The sequence below is a fragment of the Triplophysa rosa genome, linkage group LG10, assembly GCF_024868665.1.
Source record: "Triplophysa rosa linkage group LG10, Trosa_1v2, whole genome shotgun sequence".
Lineage (NCBI taxonomy): Eukaryota > Metazoa > Chordata > Actinopteri > Cypriniformes > Nemacheilidae > Triplophysa > Triplophysa rosa.
In genome coordinates, this window is record NC_079899.1 from 24,467,726 (window position 1) to 24,491,024 (window position 23,299).

Consider the following 23,299-nt stretch of genomic DNA (forward strand, 5'->3'; position numbering starts at 1 on the left):
CATTGTGAAAAGCGCTATATAAATAAATTGAATTGAAGCTAGCACAGTTGACCGGGCTAACTTTACCACATATGACAGGCGATGTTGACGGTGAGTTTATTTTGTTTAAAAAAGCAGTTTAGGAAATACGTTCTCTCGCCAACGAGTGATGTGGATGTTGTCACGTGACTGCATTTTGGTTCGTTTCAACTGGTTCGGACCAAAGCACTCAGGGTGGTGTTAAAAAGGAACCAACACAGCTGTAAAATGTCACAATGTATCATTTTTTGCCATTGGTCCGGACCAAATGAACCGAACTAAAGGTGAGAAACTCCGCCAGCAGTACATCCAAGTGCGGGGTGGACCAAACTGCAGAAATGACTACATTAAGAGTGTTGTTTCGGTTTATATTAAATTTGTACCTGCGATTTGTTTCCTCAGGGTCTCGATCTCCTCCTTCAGTCCCCGGATCTCAAACTCTCCGCTGGCAGAAACGGGTCCGTCCGTGCTGGGGTTATGTAAAGCCTGGACCGCCTTAGTGGACTCTGAGGACCAGAAGACATTTAAACTGTCAGCCAGCCAGAAGCACAACTTCCGGAGAGCATTAAGCAGATTATTTCTGCAAAAAGAATCCGAGGTATTTCTGCGGTTATAGCAGACGTCTGTGGAAGGCAGAGGAAGTGCGTCAGACCTTGGAGTTTGCGACCGAGCTCCAGTTTCTCCTGCTCCAGACGACGGATTCGTCGTTCGTACGCCTCGGTGGCCAGACTGTCTTCCAGACCACGCCGCACACACACGTCCATTTGCGCAGGAGATTCGGACCCCCGCAGGCAGCCGCGGTCTGACAACATACTGAAGAGCATAAACAGGGTCACGGCTAGTCTCACAGATTTTTACTTATTGTCGTTATTAATAATTTAATCATGTGGTCTTACCAGTTACTAGTGTAGGTAAAACCAACAAAAGGAAGATGGCGTCCAGAGAAGGCGGTGTGGGAAGGAGGCGGCATTGCCTCCTAAAAACACAGAAGAGATATTTGAAGCTGTCGCAGCCGAGGTCAAAGATCCAACAGGTTATGAGTACAGTATCCTACCGTGTTTTTGAGGCAGTCATCATCCACGTCAAAGTTTGACGTGTCCGACGGACTGCTGACTTCTGGGATGTATGGAGCGTCACAGTTGCGGATGTTCTCCCAGTCGATGCCGGAGAAGAAGGGATGCTGCTGGAAATCCTGGATGCCGTTCTGACCCAGCCTGTGTTCGCTGCTGCAGATCAGCCTGCGGATCAGGTCTTTGGCGTTCTCAGAGACATCTGTCACATGGGCGGGGAACTGGAACCGCTCCTGTGGGAACACAGGACAGAGAAGCGTGTGAGGTTGTGTTAGTGTGCGTCATTAAAAAAATAAACTGGTTACATAATATTAAGGGTAGTGACACCATTATTGTCGAACAATGACACACACTGCTATGAATTTGCACCTTATGGTTCATAATCTTGCCGTAGGTTTCCACCAGCGACTCGGCATAGAAAGGAGTTTCTCCATACAGCATCTCATACATACAGACGCCCAAAGACCACCAGTCACACTCGGGCCCGTATTTCCCTTTCCCGTCCTCCATGGCTTGCAGGATCTCTGGAGAGATGTAGTCAGGCGTTCCCACGGCAACGGAGGACTGCACCTGCGAGAGGGACAGGAAGCGGGCCTGAGAACCGCAGTGATGCTGGAATCTTCTACAGGGAACTTTGCTAAACAATTTTCCTGGTCTTATAGTGTGTGATTCATGTAAACAAATCATCAAAACTGTATGTTTTTTTAGTTTTTGATATAACTCAATGGCTGATGGAATCAAGGTCACGTAGACAGGGAAAAAATAATATCACACAATAAATCTAGCCATAGCATGACATCCACAAAGTCATCAAATTCGAGTGAATAAAATAATAAAGCTCTAAAACGTTTAACTCACACTACAGCAAGTGTCTTATAAATGCTGTTTAGTGTTGTTTTTAAAGGAGTAGTTCACTTTAAAAGTAGGAATAGTATTACATTTTTCTATTACATGCTGCTTTAAGTTAAAATTTGCATTCTTTTAAAAAGGTAATTATAAACCACAAAGGCTCTTCAAGGTTTCCTTAGCTCACAACATCATACGAAACATGTCGTGGTATTATTTCAGGTCTGTACCTGCGGCTGTCAAACCTGTGTCAGGCCTGGAGAAGAACATATGAAGACAATGACATTTATCTGGTGAAGAAAACACGTCCGATTCATATTTCACCGCAATAACAAAAGAAAAATATATATTCTATATTTTGCATAATGTAAATGAAGCACATTTTGTTACCATTAAGATTTTCGTCATTGTCACTAAATTTTGCCATAAAAATTACTATTAATTATTATGCAAATTATGCACTCAAACTGACATCAACTTAAAATCACAATGAAAAAAAAAGCATAAATATGCTTCATATAGTTTATGTTAAACAATCATTTATTTATTTCTATTCATTTAAATGACATGGATATTTGTTCTCTCACAGTTTTCGTGAGATTTAGCCACTGAGTGTTTGTTATTAAGACTTCAGAAGAATTCAGGATGTGGCGTGCTCAGAAGGTTTCTGTGTCTGAGCGGTTTTGGATTGCACCCTGAAGTCAGTCATTGATGTTGAAAAACAAACAGATCCCTGAAAAAATGCTGTTATTAGCACACTCATCATCACCGCAAAATGCAAATGAACAATCAAGCCGTCTCATTGGCAGCAGCCAGCAGAAGTGGGCGTGGCCTTGGGGAACATGTCAAGTGTACATAAACAAGACCTCTGAGAGCACAGACCGCAAAAGCGAGAGACAGAAAGATCACTAGAGACCACTAATGAACCGGGGAGATGATTGGAGCTTCCTGGCCGGGGTTCAAGGGTCTGAGCAGGCAGAAACTGTCTGTAACGCAGCCTGTGGCAGATGTGCGCAGCTGGAAGAATGTGTGGAAGTGAGGCAGTAAATTAGCTGCTCTCGCTGGCAGAGGCACACACACATGAACACATGAACATGTGAAGACACACACACACACACACAGGCGTGTGAACACTCACTCTGGTCTTGTCAGAAGTCGGGAGGATTTCCTGCCGCACTGTCTGCGACGGACCAGAAAACAGCAGCAGATATCAGCTGAAATAAAAGCTGTTCTACTGAAATACATCTCTGATCATACACTGCCTTTCAAACTAACGCTCCCCTGCGGGTTTAAAATCTCAACCTGATTTTCAATTCAAGCATGGACACATGGTGCTTCTATCCTTTACAATCCAAAGTATTTCCAAAATATGACTGATCGTGATTATTTACGTAAAGTACAAATAACTCGTATAAAAAGACATGCTTGGCTCTGGTCAATTGTGACGTAAGAGCCATAAGTTGGTTATTTTACATGTAGATGTGTATTTAATAATTGTAAACAATGTCCAAATAATATAAACATATTTCTGAAAATTCTGAAATTGAAAATCTAATGTCATTTAACAACAGTGATGTCACTTCCTAAAATTGGAGCAAAAAGGTATTTTGACGATGTGACTTTTGCTTTCGATTCAAATACAGTATTTTTGAGATCTCGCCCTGAGATGCTTTTTAAACCATATAAAAGGAGCTCCCATCTATTCTGTGCTCTGATTGGCTGTCCTTTCTTCTTTATTCAATCAAAGTCAAACATTTCAAAAACATTTTTTATTCAATCAAATGTTAAGTTTTGTCATGAAAAAATGTATGCTTGCAAAATTATATTTTTGTCTACTACACTAATTTCAGACATTCAAGCAAACACCTTCAGATGAAGGTTTTTTTACGTTTTTATTACAGGTTGTATTGCATACAGGTTTTCTTATACTCCGAATGGACTTTTAGCTCTTATGTATTTCCAGAGTAGTTGTTTACATTACAATCATTTTGATTGGCCGGGCCAGCCCCGTCCATCATCATACCAGCTAAACCAGAACATGTGTCAGGCGTGTAAAACCACCATATTTACAGTATTTTCAAATCGCTACTTAGCAACCGTCAACACACCGTGAAACTATGAGCACTTGGATTTGCATTTCAAGTGTAGACACATTCGACCGAGCCAAACATTCTTTGGATAGGAAGAGAAGTAAAATATGGGAAAATAACCAGATCTGAAACAACACTCCCGTGAATCTGCTGTGCTGATCTATACTGCCATGGAAATGAAGCAGAGCCCCAAAGGCTTCAAACGTTTTTCGATTTTGACAGCAATGTAGTGTATGTTCTCTGGATTCAGCGATGTTTAAATAGTTACCGTTCCATCCTCCGTGAGTTTAAGACAGGAGCCAAAGTCTGCCAGTCGAATGTGTCCGTTCACATCCAAGAGAATGTTGTCTGGTTTGATGTCTCTGTCGGAGAGAAAACACACCAATACGCAAAGTTTAGTTTCTAAACAACACTTCAGATCTGCATTTTGAAACTGCAATCTTTTATCAAATTGAGCCATGTTGAAAACACCTATGACCGCATCAGTCGTTTGATCAATGAGTCGAAAAGAACCTTTAAACTGCGTTCAATTTGCAACCCGAAATCTAGTGTGCACTTTTGAGGGCATCTTGAAGAAACACGGCAGTAATTCACTTCTATTTTAACACATAGGAAACGATTCCGTCTCTTACACCTCACGTCAGCTCACGTCAAAACAAACAGAGGTCAGTGACCCCGAGCATCTAAACCCACCCTCATTAGCATGACCGGATTAGTGTTAACTGGTTAGGAAAGGTTTATATCTGCCCTGTCTGTGACCTGCCCGCGGGGCAACCCTAGTGAAAACATCAACAAACAAGCATCAAAGTGTCACAAACTCACAGTTTCATTCAAGTTTACCTGAGCCTGCGTGTGAGAGAACACGCTTGAGGCGAGAGAGCAACACACACGGATCTTATTCTCATTCATGCTTTTAGTCTTGTTCTTCCCTGTACATGTGATCCGGAAGGTTGATGTGGAGCTGTAATAAGAACGAGTAGAGGTGTGTATCCTTCAACGTTTCACCCAAACAGCCTGCCAATCCCACAACATACAATGGTTATTTAAATAAAAAGGCCTAAATATTATTTGAAAAACTACAGAAGCAATGAAGTGAAATAAGTAACTTTATAACTTTACAAAGTAAAACTGAAATGAAAAATATATATATTTTGGAAATAGTCTGCATAAACTGAACCGAATGCATCAGAGTCTTCCAAATTTGTTCTGGACGGGACGGGCCCAGAGGCAGTGAGAGATGGGGGGGGGCTGCAGTGTTTTGGTAGTCCTCATTACAGCCCGTGTTTATTTGCAGCTCTCTCTCTCTGTGTTTATATGAGGACTGAGCTACCGTGAAAGGAGGAGGCCACATCACAGTTTGTATACTGGAAGTGTTAGTTTGCTTTGGAGGAAAACTTTCTAGCATGGCCTGAAACTGCACTGAGAACCAGACTGATGTTTGCTGTACGGAACTCATGATGTATGAGTTTGTTTTTTATAAGGTTTTAGCATAGGTCATGGCATGTTTTTGGGGGGGTTTTTAGCTTATTGCTTTGATACGAAAAAAAGTATAAAAAATGAATAAAATAGAGGCGTAACAATACACTCACAATTCAATACGCAATACAACAGTATCACAATATTTTCACAAAATATAAAAAGAAACTCAACAACAGTCACATAACAGATTTATATTCAAAACATTTACCATTTTTGATAACATTTTTGTTGCACAAACAACTTGTTGAAGAACTGACAACATTCAAAGTATTTACGTTAATAAAAGTCGAATAGTCTGTCACTGAAAAAGGAATCTCAATTTTATTATAAAATTAAAATGAGAAATTTGAACTCTAAAGGTCTTTGCACATACAGTCTGAAATTTTCATATGCGTTTTTTCGTATTTGCGCTCGTTTGTACTTTGTCTCTGATTTGTCAAAACAGCTCTCAAAATGCTTGCTACGTATGCGAAAAATGCATTTTTTTTATGACGGACAAAAATATCGGAGGCGGTGTGTAAATGTGATTGACACAACGCAAGGTCGTATTTATTTTTTAACACCGTATCAGCATCAGTGCCAGATACATATGATGCAGACCTAGAGAAATCTCAAGAAAAACCAAGCTCCTGTATACATCATTTATAGTCAAGCACGTCTATATACAGTATCAATAAACCATAAAGGAAGTGATGAAGATGGAGAGAGGAGAGAGAGAGAAAGCAGAAGAACGTTTCCTATTAAGGCAAGCGGTAGATGCCAACTTCACGCATGCCTGTGAAAGCCACTGGAAACTCTTATCAGATGAGCAGCCATGTTTACAGAACCAGACTAAGATGTTTCCACACATTCCCAATACGAACACAGTCAGAAGAGAGACATCTCTTACATTCGAGACAGTTTTCATTTCATCTGGACTGCAAACGCAAGCTACTCAAAGCAACTACATCTCAGTATTGTAGTGTTTTGAAAAAACAAATGCAAAACTTTGTCACGCCACATACAAAAGCTTGAATGAATTCAAACTATTTTCCCATGGACAGACGTTCCAACGTCATGAGCTGCTCCTAAACTCTGTCATTTTCCCTTTAAATGCATAAACAGTAAACACTGATGGCTTTTAGTGACCCAGCATTCCTTTCTCCTGCGTCTATTTGTTATTTGTCAGTCTCGCGAATGGGGGGTTTGGACAACGGCAAATGCTCCTCCCCGATCCTTCCGCAAATAGACCACTTACAGAGTTTACTCTACAAGCAGCTATTTTCTCTCCGTTTTTACTTTCTACACAAGGAAAAAATCTTTCCTGCTGTTTTAGGCCCATTCACATAAAAAATTGATAATAAAAAAAATCACCAGCTCCAGACACGTGACAAAAAAGCTTGTGACCGATTGGTTGGTGAACAAATGGTCAAATACTAACTGATCTATACAAAAAAGATCCACGCAAACAAACAAACAATACTTTATTTATTTGTTTAATTTAGAGAAACTTGCCAAAAATATCGCTGCAAAAATTCAAATTCAGTCGGCGCCGATAGCCCTGTGGTTAGTGTGCCAGTGCGCTCACAGCGACCCGATATCCATCTCGAGTCTCTCGAGGGTCCTTTGCCGAAACCCGCTCCCCCATTCCACCCAACGCTTTCCTGTCACCTCTCTACTGTGCTATCCCATTAAGGCCATAAAAGCCCCTAAAACAACTTAAAAAAATAAAAAATCTAATTCAATGTGCTTTATCACATAATGTGGACATTGCGCAGGACAAGAAGTTAGAAAAGAGGTCATCTTTTAAGACAGTCAGGCTTTTTTGTTCATATTTGTGTCTTGGTGTCTCATTGTTTGAGAAAATTAAAAACAGATTTTTCTGTGTTTTACATCAATAACAATCTCACGTGTATGGAGTGTTTATTTTAGCCACTATAACAATTTTCCTTTCACAGTTTCAGTGAACAGTTGAACTAAACCACATATTAAGAGCACTCTTACCACAAACTAATTTACTTACTTATTAATTTTAAGTGAAGACAAGCATGCATTCCTGTTGCAACTTCATTTTTGTAATGCCAAAACGGCTCTTTGTACACAGCCCGACTACTGTAAGACTGCAACATCTTCATCTTTTCACTTCCTGGAAATGATGCATTACTTCCTATGAGGAGCAGAACAACCACCTGCGGTGTACCATTTCCTTCCGGGTTTACACCACATCCTGTTTTGTGGTTTACATCATACCTCAACTTCCTCAACAGGTGCTGTTTTTCTTGAATGCATCTAAACCGACGTGACAAAACAGAAAACACAACAAGGATACGAAGACTAAGATTGCGTTACAGTGACCCAAGGATAGCAGGATGTACATGTCATCAATAATGGGAAAGTTATTTGAAACCAAAGCTGTAAGATGCTCATAAATTAAAACTTTTAAGGAGGGAGATGCATCTATACTACAGTAAAACTAGAAGAATTATCTGATACAAAATTATTAGATGTCTGATAAAGGCCTTTATAGTGGCCAAAAAGTCACTGATTTTAATGAAGTTTGATATTTCTTCTAGAAAGAGTTCTTTTTCATTCGGTACAAAATTATAATCTTAGTTAGCATGATAACATCAAACTGTTGTATGAAGAGTGGGATGCAAACTTCAAATCCCCCATACTATACAAAAAAAACAATAATTCAAATAATTGAATCACAAGTGACAAACAGCAGCAATGAACACAATAACATACATACTGTATAGCAACAGATACATGTGAATACGTATCTACACAAAAATATTTTAATTTATATTGTAAATCAGGAAATCGTCCATTACCTCACATAATGAAGCGTTATGTTTTTATTACCTTAGAATGAGCTACATGTATTTCTATCTAGTATCTACATACACCGCAGGTCCCCTTACATGGAATTCACCATGTTGTTTCTACAGAAGCCCTAAATGACAAACTGCTCTACAGAGCATGTTTACTAAATACGTTATCTCCTTCGGGAACGAAGCGAAAATGTGACGACATCTTAGTTCTGTGACAGCCACCGTAGTGCTTCGAAAGGGAGGGGTGGAGTAATTTGCAACCTCACAGCTAGATGCTGCTAAATTCATACACTGGACCTTTAAGTTAGTCACTATTGAACATGTAATTAGTAACTAGTAATTAATTACTTTTTCAGAGTAACTTGCCCAACACTGGTAACAGCAACAGTGTATTCTCCCATATTTCTGAATTTGCGCCGAATTGACTGCGCTATATGCGTTCTACAAATAAACAAACACTTGCATTTAAAATAAAAAAAGCACGCATAACAAAACAAAATATTGATGAGAGTAATGGCAGTAAAGGCTGTGCGCTGCATGAGACAAACAAGTAGGCTAATATAGCCAAAATCACCTCGTATATCTGCTCTTCAATGTAAATGTATGGCGATTTTGTCAGACGATGTCGCGTTTATAAATCAGGATTTTAGCAGCAGCTAAAGTGACAGCTGGTTGTATTTAGTCACTATTTTATACCCGTTTTATGTCTGACAACAGAACAGATAATATGTGTTAAAAGATAGTATAATGTTAACAGATAGTAGAAGCGAAACAGATTTTAAGTGCCAAAACTAGACCAAACGCAAACACGACGTGAAGATGTCACAAATATGCTAATTAGTGTGTAACGTCATCGGCGCCACAGTCTTTCAAAATCCTGTGGGAAACACTGAAGTACACTGTTGTTGTATAAGCACACTCTTAGTTAGCAGCATCACAACATACTTGGTAACTTCCTTACACCAGATATCACTTACAGCTAAAGAAAATAACGACACAGAAAACCCCCAATTGACCAGTTATCCATAAGGGTGCTGACAATAGCAGTTTAGGTCAGTATCCAATAACTCTGGGACCCCAAAGACCTGCTGTCAAGCAAGGGTGCTGATCCATCAGATCATTCTCTCCAGAGAGACGGTGGGGGCCGGTCCTTCAGAGGAATCTCTGATCAATATCTGCACACGGTCCAGATGAGGATCAATAACTGAATTAACAGACTAACCACTCAGATCAAGATGTACTCCATCAGAGCTTGAACGGCTGCTGTGTGTGTTAGAGACTGACCTCATAATCACAATCAACTCCAGACCTCATTTCCACAGCCAGCGATTCACTCGAGCAAAAGACAGAGCACCTAAATCAATATTATCCCAAATTACACAAACGCTTGGAGCTGGGCTACGAGGAGAGGCCGATTCCCACCTACATCTAGATCATCTACAGTTACTAATGACTACAGTTAACCCTGACTGTACTCCGCGAAGACTTACAGCTGTTGTTCTACAAGAATAGGAAGGTCTGCAGTGCCACACAAAGGTCATCGTGTAGTTTACTGGTGACTCCAGTGTCGGCTTCCTGCTACGAGACCACAGGAATGTGAGGGGCTTTCTCCTGTGGCCTCAAAGACTTTGCAGATGCTGATCTGAGATATCTGCTCGCTCTTCATTCCTCTGGGAAGTCCTGGAATTCCAGGCCAAGACGATTCCGGAGATCCCGAGACTCTCCGCAGCTGTGCCACACCGCACCCTCAATCAGAGACTTCAAACGGATTCACGAAACACGGTTGGTAATGGACTTTAAAAGGATAGTTCACCCAAAATATTAAAAATCTATATTGATTCCCCCCTCAACGTGTTTATGACACTTTCTTTTGTGGAACACAAAAGAAGATATTTTGAGAAATGACTCGGTAGTTTTGTGTTCATACAATGGATGTCAATGCGGTTCAATGTTGTTTGGTTTCCAAAGTCCTTCAAAATATCTTCTTTTGTGTTCTGCAGAAAAAAAATGTGAGGGTTATAAACATAATACTGTATTTTTTAAACTTACAAGGGATGCTTCAACCAAAAATTCTGCCATTACTCCCCTTCGTGTTGTTCCAAACGTGAATCAATTTCTTTGTTCTGATGAACACAGAGAAAGATATTGACTCCCATAGTAGGAAAAAAACAATGGTAGTCCCCAGAACTGTTTGTTTTCCTACATTCTTCAAAATGTCTTCTTTTGTGTTCAACAGAACAAAAAAAAGATCAAGTAATTTTTCCTACTATGGGTTGATCATTTTTGGGTGAAGTATCACTTTAATTTAGTAACATCCAGTTAACTCCCTTGCCATGTATAGGTGGTTTCTAAACCCAAGACAGCCGTCAAAGCCTCCGAAATGACACAGAGGCGTCAAAAATCCCAGTCACGCCGCTGGGCCCTCGGAGGGATATGCGTGTTAGACGTCTCTCAGACACAAACCAGACGCTCTCATAGCCGGGCTGTGAGGGGAGGTCCTGTAAATAACCTGCATTCAGAACATTGCTGCCGCTGGCCCGGTGGTATTGCGAGGGTTTGTCCTGGGCGTGACACATACCTGTCTGCGTGTGGAATGAAAATAATGTGGGAGGTGAACTGCTGACCTCTGGGGAACAGGTCGAGGCGCTGGCCAAAGTCTCACGCTGTGCTCGGATGAGAGTCTACTTGACTGGAGCCGAACGCAAAAATGATTTACAGTTGATCACATCAAGAGACCGTTTCCGAAGAGCGTCGGGTTACAAGCGCCGTTTTCTAGAAACGCAACAGGATCTAAAGCCACTTTGACATCTAGTGGAACGTCAAAGCTGTTTTTTGGCAGTGTGTGCACATTATAACAGGATTTTCCATGCTCTTCTAAAATAAGTCATACATAGACAAACTCTAACAAACTACTTTTATGGAAACTAGCTGTGGTTATGAGAAAATAAATCATACAAAAACACAATCACAACTGGTTTTTATGAAAATAGTGGAAAAAGTGTTTGTGGAAAAAGAAAGTGGAACCCACTTTCTTTCTGTAATGTGACTTATTTCCAAGTGGAAAAGGGTCATTGAGGAAATACAAAAGTGGAAAGTTTTTCTGTACAACAGGTGGCTGAAGGGGTGGAGCTGAAAAAATTTGAGGGACTTGTGCCGGCTGTCGAAACTGAAAGCCGTTTAGGAGGCTATTACACTTTGATTACAAAAGATTACAAACATTTTTATTTGGAATCACACGCACAATAAGACCAGGAAGCTGTCCTAATACAACAAACAGGTTCAGTTTTAAATTTAGTGTTTACTATAAGAGTTCTCATGAATTGATGAGATGTATATCTAGGGCTTGACATTCATAACACTCGAAATATGGAGCCAGCAACACAGATATTCCTCTTAATCGCTTAATAGTGACATAAAACTCAAGAGCGTTTTCATAAAAGCGAGAATATAGAAGCTGTCCATGTCAGCGAACATATGTTGTGTGATTTAAATACACCTCACCGCAGAGCTTTAACACACGTGTAGATGAGTACAAAACATGTGCTTTACATTCTAATAATGATTTACACAATTATGCAAACACATGGTCAAAGATGATCTGAGAAACCTGCTGTGCCCCTATCGCAAGGTGGACAGACTAACAAGAAGCTGGCATACAAACGGGCAACTTCCTGTACAGCGTAAATCTCGTCCGACATCAACGGAAAACCCATACATCACAAAGTTAAAGCGCTGCTCTTCATGAATCCATTACTCGAAAATATTTATGCCGCTTGTTTGAAATGTGAAGAATTCTGGGCAACCGTTCCCGGCAATATAAAATGAACGAGGTTATGCAACTCGAGTAAATCAGCCCAAACGAGGACAATTTACTTCCTATTTTTAAAAATGACAATACTTGGTCTTTTTCTTCTTTGGTAGAGTTGCCCATAGTATTGTACACCATTAAAGAGACAATTCACCTATAAATGAAAAATTCTGTCATGATTTATTCACCCTCATTTTATTCCAAACCTGTATGACTTTCATTCTTATGCAGAACACAAAAGAAGATATTTTGAAGAACGTCGATAACCAAACAACGTTGGCCCCCATTGACTTCCATTGTATTGTATACAAAACCACTAAGACATTTCTCAAAATATCTTCTTACGTGTTCCACAGAAGAGGAAAGAGTCATGTACGGGTTTTAAGCAACATGAAGGGGAATAACAATGGTGTAATCTTTCTTTTTGGGTAACCTATCCCCAAATTGTCCAAACCAAACTTCTAGCTAGGACGGCTAAACCCATTATTACAATCTTTATTTGAGACCCAGGGCGCAAACTCCACACATGGATCTCTCCACAGCGACAGCCTGCAATTAGTAAAGCCCAGAATAAATCAATTCCACCGAAGCCACATGTGAAACCCTGGGCGACAGATCCACATACAGGACACAACAACAACAACCAGACAGGCAGAGAAAGCTCTGGCATGCCCTCAGTGACTGCAGAAATCGCAACGATTTGCTCACTTCCTGTATTCCCCCCAAATTCCTATCCCACAGATCAGCACACACAAACAATTTCCATGCGATTTGGCTCAAATGTCCTGCAGCAGACAGCAAAATGAAGAGAAACTGAAGCAAAAATAGCCAGCTGTGGCACGTTTGGTCTCACCTGTGGACGTAATGGAGCTGATGCACAGAATCAATGGCCAGCACCATCTCCGCCAGGTAGAAACGCGACATTTCCTCAGGTAAACGGTCCTCGAATTTACTGAGCAGGGTCAAGAGGTCACCCCCCACATAGTAATCCATAACCAGGTACTGCAGAGAACAAAAGGACAAAGATGGTGAGAAATGACCTAATACAATGGCAATGTGCAGATATAAGATTGTAAAGACTATATATAGACAACAATCACATCATTCAGACCTCTACAATAAAATGTTCTGGGTTGGAGGGCTGTGATTCTTATAGCAATTCCCCTACGTGGGAAATAGCCCGAGGCGTTGTATTCTCCAGGCAGTCTCACTGCACTCATTTAACAAATCGTGAACAGAAACGAGGATCTGATCAAATCTTCCGAGGCACTCGAAACAAAAATCTTACCAGGAAGTTCTCATCCTGAAAGGCGTAGTGCAGCGTGGTAATCCACTGAGAGTCCCCGTACACCAGCACGTCCCGTTCCTCCCGGAAACACGCCGTCTGGAATTGAATTTTTGTAACTGCATTTTCTGAAACGAGCAATGTGACAACGTGTGGTGTGTGTTTGTATACCTCTGCTCGTTTCAACATCTCCCACTTGTTGAGGATCTTCATGGCGAACACTTTGTCCGAACTTTTCACCTTTACAACCGCTACCTGCAACACACAAGAAAACACAAGAGGATCCGGTGAACGAGAGATCTGAACCTAGATCTTCCATTAGAGGAGCATGAAGGAACATGTCGAGGCCCTGATCAGATGAAAAGCAGAGCTGTTTTGATCTAGATTACCAGATCACACATGGAAGTGGTTAGATATCTGTGACGGTGAAAACGGAGTTACAGGCCAGGTCCGATTACTGCTGGTATACACACACCTTCTGCACATACACGCTCTCTATTAATGCCCAACGAATATCGGGTGGCAGAAAATCAAATTCATGTCACTGAATTCAGTATTTACATCATAGAAAATGAGGTTCTGCACATCTATGACTTTTGTCTTGTTTTTGTGATCTCAAAAAAAAAAGTGTTTTACAAAAAACACATATTAAAAAAAAAAAATATATATATATATATACACACATATATATGTAATATTTATAGAGAAATACATATGTGCTTGTATGCCACATGTTGGAAAACTGAAACAACTGAAATTTTCAATTAATTTATTATTAAACCTGTGCTGTGCGTGTTTGAAAAGGCCGAGGTTTTGTTCAGCAAGAACTAAAATGAGTACAAATGGTACAATAAACTTCTCTACGAAGCACACAATCAATCAATTAAACAATGTGTCTCTCATCCACACATTAAGTTGTGGGCATCGTGGGAAAAAACACGGAACGTGGAACGGACGTTTATTTGTCTTGAAATGTAGGTGTCCAAGCGAAACAAGGGTGCGATTTACTCGCTGCGATTCAATACGCCAAAACAAGCACGCATTGAGAGGTTTGCACATTCCACCTTCAGCAGGGTTACAAGCATAATCCAGTCAAAACTCACACGTTTCTATATAGTTGACAGAGATTTCACAAGGCATGAATCTTAACCTTTGTTTGTTCACAGATTGATGCGAAACAAAGAATTCTCTTCAAAAATATCAAGCAAATATCTGACGAAGAGGACCATGGAATGTGCAAGTGGCGGCTTTTAAAATAGCATGCGGTCGCATTACGCCCTCAAAACAAATAACAACCCAACATGATCTAAACTTCCATACGGCTACTCAAATATCGCCATGGAAACAAAACTTTTACTCAAAATACAACGTATGATTTCTCTCAAAGGGTGACGAGGTACATGTGGGTGGACAAAAATTGGAAGAAAGAGCTCCATCAACAACATTAACTGCCGAAAAACAAAAACTTTAAGAAACGACCCTTTGACAGCCACAAAAGCCGTTCAAAAACCATGACAGCCATCAGCATCTGTTCAATGGGTCTTCGTTCTGCGGGTGTCAGCGGGTTCAGGTCTTCCAAACCAAAAATAAGCGTAAAAACAGAAGGTCAGAGTTTTGAATAAACTATACTTTTCTCATTTTTTGATGCGTCAGAAATGGTGGCACGACTCTGGGAATTTTAAAAATGACTCCAGAAACAACAATGGCACCACAAGGGTCTGTGAAATTGTGAGAACCTAATCCTAATCTCGCAAGTTTTACAGTATGGATTATACACAGTCATTCTTGCCAAACATGCGTAACAAGTGCTTACCTCGCCAAAAGCTCCTCGACCAATAACCTTCAGGATTTCAAAGTCCTCCTTATGCAGTCGCATCTGCTTCACTTTAGAGGTGAACGGCTTGGCTGAAGAGAGAGGAGAGACAGCACAGAGTTATTGCTAAATACATTCTCATCCATCACTTCATTGCGGTGAGGCGGTCAGAGAAGCAGGCCTGAACTTCTCAAAGGATTTGTAGCAGTTTCAGTTACAGCACATTCGCACAGTCAAAATTCACAGGTGTCTCTGAGCAAAACAACATGACTGATAGACTGCTAGGATATATTGACGCATGGGCTTTTGTGTAAACTAGTTTGGGGATGTAACACAGTTCAAGACTGTACAAAAAAAGACACATATTTATGAGAAAGTCAAACAGCTACGATGTTGTATGCTGCTTATGAACGTGAATGAATGAACTCTGTATTGGTCAATGACAATAACATCCAGCTCAAGACGGGCAACATTGACCACATTTACATGGACAACAATAATCCGATATTAACACGATTAAGACAATACTCTGATTAAGAATGGACCATGTAAACAGAGCTTTTTGATTAGCTTACTCAGTCTAAACTCATAATCGTAGTAAACACAAATCGAATTAAGACGGGTGGTGTACTCCTATTTTAGTCGCATTATCGAAGTGCTGTATAGACATGTACACATCTTAATCGCACTATTACCGGCACGTAGGAACTGTGTGTCCAACTGGCAGTGGACAGCCGTTTCGTTTTACGGCAAACAACATGGCTTCAAGCAAGAAAGCACATTTTGGTCCTAACGGGAAACAAGAAAGATGCCAACAATTCTAGAAAATAAATGAAACGCCAAAAACTGTATGTGGTACTAAGGCTGTCACGATAAACCGACGATAAATATCATTTATCATTTATGCACAGCTTTGAGTGAAGTAAGGGAAAATGCTGCTGCATCCGAAAGCCAGAGGGCGCTCTCGTACGGAAACTCCCAATACGCACTGCAGAAGAAGACCATAACACGTTCTAGAATCTAGGAAATGCCCACGGACATCTTTTTATCACTGTTACTTAAGCCCCATCAGGTATTTTCATGATAATAAAGTATATTTATAATGATCATGTTTGACGGGTGTTGCTTTTTCAAATGCACATTATAAGCGACTCAAACTCGCACTGCTTTTAGATCGAGCAGCATTTCCTACTGATCCCAGAGCCGTGCTTCACGGACAAGCTACGCATTAAAAAAATATCGACACATTGCATATCGCAGCCAGCTCGATTACATTAGGATTTAGTGGTATGGCACTGGTAGTGGTTTAGTGGTAATGGTATCATGCAGCCCTATGTGGTACCATGGCGAAGACGAACTGTTTGTTGATACATGAAATACAATTCATTTTCGCTTGAGTGACGCAAATTACAAATATTTTCAACCTTAGCGGTAGACAATACTGGTACCGCGAGTCCGCGTCTTTGCAATGACTTTGTATGTAATTTACATGCGCAAAACGCTTAATTCGCGTTTGGTGTGAACCCAGTGTAAGAGATGTAATTGTTTGCAGCAATGGTAAGAAATGAGTCTTAAAATAGGGTTCATACAGTATATATATGCATGATTTTCAGCTCATGATCTCTGTCTGCAAGTTCTGTATCAAGCATGCAGCTGTTTTCACTGCAGATGGCAGGACCCGCCAGTCCACCACCACCAGACCCATCCTGCTATAAATAAAACCCAAAGGCCGATTTCAAAGGAAAGAATTCTGTGCTTGCATCAAAAGCTATATTTGCTCTTTTTAAAAGGGACATAAAAGGGTTTTATCACTCTTCTAAATAGAAGCCGTCTGATATATCACATTTTAATCGTTTAACATTTCCTCCCCAGTGCACCCAGACCATTTATGGAAATTATGCTGGGAAAACACATCACATCAGTGAGAATTAATTTTAGTTAGGGATGCATAGATATGTACATTTTGCCCGATACCGATAACCGATCATTCTTTAATGTTGGAAGCCGATAACCGATATATGGCCTATATACAGTATCTACTGTAAATATTAATATAAAATCCCCTAAGACTGAAACAAAAGGCAAAAGGTGGACAGCTGCTTTCATTTGAAAACATTGACTGCAGAAAACAAAATCATGTACCAAGCCTACTTTACACTAGTTAAAGATTCTTTAACTTGTAAACTTTTCTGGTATAATGTTTATTTAATAAATAACTGAAAGATGTTCTTCCAGAGCAACCTAGAAGAGTGTTCTTAATAACCACAAGTCTAACAGGTCTCAAGACAAAAAGAATTCAGACAGCTTTTGTTCGTATAAATTACACATTCATAAATATCTACTGTATCTACATCAACAATATTTTGCTAATAACAGTAAGTGAATGATCATAACAGATAGACAGTGCTGTACTGTATTTTAACTGTGAGCAGCGTGCAGCTGAAGTGGTTTAACCAGAGAAAATGATTCGTAATTTATCGGCCTAAATTTTATTATCTTATTATCATTAGTTTACATTTATGCATTTGACAGACGCTTTCATCCAAAGCGACTTACATTGCATTGTTCTAAACATTTGTTTCTGACTATGTGCAGCAAAAACATCACTAAACGTCCCAAATTTCCTGACCACCTGACAAACTGGTCAATAAATAATTTTATTTTGGTTTGTGCATAATATAAGTCCATCGACCAAGGCCGAATATTTAAGCTCCAGTTGGCACTTAGCGAAGTTACATTAGCCAAAACGTCAATCGCCTGATTTGTTGATATGAAATCTACACGCATCGCTCTGTAGGAGGTTGGCGTAATTCCATGTAAACAATGCCATGAGTATCAAATGCTAACACCACGTTAGCTATCCTTTTATAGGGCATTAAAAACAGACGGAAAACAGACCACCTGGGACCGCCACCGTTGCCTTTAAAATATCAAACAGGGCAAGTGCATAAAAGCTATTTCCAGAGGCCAGTTTACAGATCGAGCCCTCCTCAGGAGAACCCAGAAACAACTGCAGCCTGCACGAGTCAACAAAGGTCCGAAGTCAGAAAGCTCTCTGTGTAAATATCGACATTACAGTCCCCGACCAGAAGGGACACGGGACTGCAAATCCAATGAACCACACCATCTATCTCCAGGGACACTCGTATTAGGAGACCATATAAAGGCAAAGAGACTGGCAGGATCATTAAAACCTCATTTCCATAGAGGGAAAGAAATGCTGAAAGGCAGCAAGTGACTTGAGAAAAGATTTCAGACATACTTCAGAGCGTGTGCAGAGTTCAAACCTGTTCTGTTCAACTCGAACGTCATCTGCACGCTCATTATAAAATGTTTACAGAATAAATGTAAAAAATAGCTATCCGATTTTTTTAGGGTGGGTTTTATATTGGAACATGTACATCAAAATGAGGTGTTAGAAAATCTTATAATGCTGCCACATGCCTTGATCTAGTTTAAGAAGTATAAACCAAACAAAAAAGAAAAAGTATATGAATTAGAAGCAGTCACATATTCACAAGTATATCAACCACATTATTATATGTAAGCTAACAATTTTTTTTTACAAAACACAGCTAATGTTTATACTGTGGCCATTACACCATCAAGACCATGACAACAAACAAGAGAAGAAAGAACAAGTCTGGTCCTAAAAACCAATCTGTCCAGGATAGACAAGATTATTTCCATCAAATCACAGAACACAATTCTCCTAAACGTGTGATGACCTGCCATAATACAGAAAAGGAGTCCGTATAAAGGAAAAACCAGCGATTAGGATTTAACATTACGAGGAACCTCCCAAAGTTCATACACACTAAATCCCAAAATATGAGACCTGTCTGACCTGTTACAAAACTCAACAAGCAAAAATAACAAACTTAACCAGTACATCTGAAAGCTGTGAGAAAGAGCAGATGATGTTGTGACTGTTTCGCAGTACAGACACATTCGACAGCCCGGGCCGTCAATTCAAAGCAGCTGTCCGGGCCGACTCGCTGTGCACGGGGGGCTTCTTGAAATACAAGAGGGTGGTTGCGAGTCACTGTTGACCGAGTCAGCCCTTTCTTTCAAACAGTTGGGCTTGAAAAGCATCTGTGACTTGCACATTCCGACATTTGCCTTAAAATAAAAATCCTCTTTTAAATCAGCATTAGGCAAATAAACATTGTGCCAGAAAGCCAATGAATGAATCAGGGTGTTTACATATACAAAAAGGCAAAGATAGCAAAAATCGTTACATGCAAATCGATAAAAACGACAATGTAAGAAAACCGCCTTGACGTCATGACATCACAACATAAACAGAATGTCTGAGTAAACTGAAGGAACGCCAGGAAAGTTGTTTGCCAGGAAAGCGAAATCGGGGTAACAATTAAAAACCTAGGAGTGCCGAATTAGCACTTTAAACTCTTTATGACACTACAGATGAACTTCGCCAACCTATACTTTGAAACAGAATATTTTAGGGCCCTGTTCATTTCGATTTGAAATCAAATTCTTGTTTATCAAAGCTAGTTCATGGATATATATACTGTATATATATAAATGGCTATGCTTGTTGAAACCATACTGAGTGCATCATGACTTCTGTCTCTAGGGACGGAATGTTTGTAATTGGCATTTCGTTACTGAGTCACAATGTCATGTAAGGTTGCTGGGAGTCACGCCGCAAAATAAACGTATAAACCGGCACACTATGTTCATTCACGCTGGAATGTGATGGAGCGCTCCGGACGTTTCCTGCTTGACTTAAAAACGTAATGAGTTTAAAGTCATATTTACGGGCAAAGCTGTGTCAGGTGGTCCCCGTTTAAACATGCACACACAAAAACAGAGACCTCAAGCACTATACAGCCTTTCCACTATATATTAGTCTATATTAAAATCACCAAATTTGCACTTCATAATGCTTACGTTTACGACGGTTCCTCTAAATGTATTCAATTATTAATGTATGCAGAACTTACTCCCCTTACTCCTTACGTCACGTGACCAACCTTCCCACCCAGGAGAGGAAGAATTAATATTTCATATGACTGCAGTGTTATTCATATACAGAATCTGTCACAGTATGACCTAAGGTCTTGTTCCACCTTACTACACATAAACTCCTCGGCTATAGTCTTTCCTATAGAGATCCGGTTTGATCAATTACCAAGACAGTGAATAGCACAAGAATCTTCAGTGTCAGAATACTTTCCCACAGGCCAAAAGCACTACAGATATTTCACATAGCTTTTTAAACTAACTAAGCCCTAATATTTAACTGCAATCTTTTAACATGTTTATATTCATAACCATCAATAATATATAATAAAAACAGAATCACATGTTACAACAGCAAATAACAAATCAAAGTTACATGAATTTCACACCCTTTAGTTTCTATTCACTCCCTATGATAAAGAGCTCAGCATGCTGGTATGATGGCTCAGTATTTAACAGCATGTTTCTACTTGATTTTCCAGGGCTGTACACACATACACCTATGATTCAGTGTTGCCCAATGTGACTTAAAAGACGGTTGTTATATTCACAACAGTAAAATGTCCTTATTATGACAGCTCATTATAAAAACACCACCACCTGCACAAAGTTTGCTAAGGTCTGAACTACAAGATGGGTTGGAAATAAATTGCATTGAATTAAGATGGCTTAAACATAAAGTGCCATGAATTATGATGGTTAAAAGAGCATTGCATGAAATATTGGTTGCATATGGTTGAACCGTGAAATGCTTTGGTTTCATAAGGTGTAAACATGCAATGCATTGGTTTCATGTGGTTTGGAAAGGAAATGCATTGGTTTCATCTAGTTAAAACATGAAATCCTTTGATTTAATATGGTGTAAACATGAAATGTATTGGTTTCGTATGGTGTAAACATAAAATGCATTAGTTTCGTATGGTTTAAAGAGGAAATGCATTGGTTTCAAATGGTTTGGAAAGGAAATGCATTGGTTTCATCTAGTTAAAACATGAAATCCTTTGATTTAATATGGTGTAAACATGAAATGTATTGGTTTCGTATGGTGTAAACATAAAATGCATTAGTTTCGTATGGTTTAAAGAGGAAATGCATTGGTTTCAAATGGTTTGGAAAGGAAATGCATGAAATGCATTGGTTTTGTATGGTTTAAACGTGAAATGCAATGATTTAATATGTCTTAATCAGGAATACATTGGCCTCAAATGGTTTAAAGAGGACAATAAACAGATGTCTTACCCCATTCTAAAAACTCGGCTATATTCTTCTCTCTTCTGAGTGGGGAGTTGATGCAATCGTCATATAGACAGATGAGAACATCCAGAAGACTTTCCACACTAAAACACTGTCCATTAGACTGCACAGGACCATCCAGGATGAGTTTCTCCAACTTTTTCAAACGCACTTCTCCAGACATGGTTCAAAACCAGAGTGACAGCCCAAAATGTGTAATACAGTTCTCTTTGTGTCTTAGTAGAGACCAAAGCAAATACGTCAAATCTTTGAAGTGGCTCTTTGAACAATTATAGGCCCATCATGACACTAAAACGCAGGTATAATCTGCATTCATTTCAAAACTTGTGTTATGTTCATACCCAAACTTTTCACTACATTTTTATTTTAGTGATAAACTCAGTGGCAGAGAGGCTAAACAAACCAATGTAGAAAGAAACTTACAGTTTAAACCACTTGCCCGCAATGCTCGTGTATGTTTTTTTAAAGAAAATAATACTTTATCTTTTGTAAATATTTGTATATTTGCTGCCTTTTTCAGTAGCCACTCGAGCTAACTAGCTGAACGACATCATCTCGCGACACAATGTCTGTTGACTGCTCATCTCTTATATAAACAGTAAAAACACGTATTAACATAAGTAAATACTAGTGTCAAGTCATGTCAACCGTCTAGACTTAAAAATACCTCCACTTTGATCAACTTTAATGTGTTAAAATAACTGATGCTAATGATCCGGCTAATAAAGACGTTCGGCTAACAGGCTAGCTGATTTTAGCTCGTCCTGTGGGAAATTTCCCTCAAAACCCATGAAACTAACATGACATGCCCAAATGTGATACGGCCATTAAATGTGTGGAAAAGATGGATCGTGTATGTTTATATCCGATGAAAGTGAGTTTAGCGAAGTTCTTCCAAGGCACCGTAAGTATCGGTTCGTTTTTCACAGTTTTAGTCCTTTTTCGTGTATAATTCCGTATAAAATAAGTCCTGGGCGCGGGATAAAGTCCTTCAGATGATGGTGGTGGTGGTGATGGAGATGAGGAGGATGGCGGTGATAGTGTGGATGAAGGGTGACGGGGGTAATTGTGTCTCATCTGCCCGCCGCCGTTTAGTCAATGTGTTTGAGGAATGATGCGGAGAAACATGGCGACTGGACACAGAGAGAGAGAGAGAGAGAGAGAGAGAGAGAGAGAGAGAGAGAGAGAGAGAGAGAGAGAGAGAGAGAGAGAGAGAGAGAGAGAGAGAGAGAGAGAGAGAGAGAGAGAGAGAGAGATTCGTGGGAGTAGGGAGAGGCAACGAGGAGGGAGAGGGAAAAGAGGGACTTATTACAAAAAAATAGAATAAGCGTTAAAGAGCTACATTCAGATTCACCATGCAGAAAACACATAATTAAAATCAAAATGACAAACAACTGCATATGGGCAATTCGTGAAAATGTCAACCTTACCACGAAAAAATTAGTTTTTACCAGCGGTTTTTACTATGTTAACAGCACATTTTTACATTTGGTGGTTCAAATACCCATGTGAGATCTCTCTTCAAATTTGTAAAGTATTTGTTTTATTTTTAGTGCATGATTTTTCATAGTCAGGTAAGTGCCATTTTACATCCATAACGCTACATATTCCTCATAAATGGACACATGAAAATTAATATAGTAATATTTTATGTTCTATAAAGAGGCATCCCTTCTCCATTCATTGTATTATGCTTCAGGATTGGCATTTTATTTTATAGAAATCCTACAAAGTTTATCGTCTCCCAAAAACCGCTCCTTTTTTTGTCACATCCATAACGCATGTTTATTTCCCTTTTTTAAATATACATTTTTTTCATAGACTGACATTTTTT

At 39.7% G+C, this 23,299-nt stretch overlaps 1 protein-coding gene across 1 annotated transcript in view; it reads right to left on the reverse strand.

Moving 5' to 3' along the window:
* Positions 1–22,579, reverse strand: part of cdc42bpaa (CDC42 binding protein kinase alpha (DMPK-like) a) — a 45,044-nt gene extending 22,465 nt beyond the window's left edge. The window contains 11 exon segments of the mRNA XM_057344681.1: positions 402–524; positions 671–831; positions 915–994; positions 1,073–1,321; positions 1,458–1,658; positions 4,293–4,386; positions 12,978–13,126; positions 13,413–13,508; positions 13,581–13,664; positions 15,223–15,314; positions 21,451–22,579. Coding sequence (XP_057200664.1) covers positions 402–524; positions 671–831; positions 915–994; positions 1,073–1,321; positions 1,458–1,658; positions 4,293–4,386; positions 12,978–13,126; positions 13,413–13,508; positions 13,581–13,664; positions 15,223–15,314; positions 21,451–21,628 — 1,507 coding nt within the window. The 5' untranslated portion in view covers positions 21,629–22,579.
* Positions 22,580–23,299: the final 720 nt, after the last annotated feature.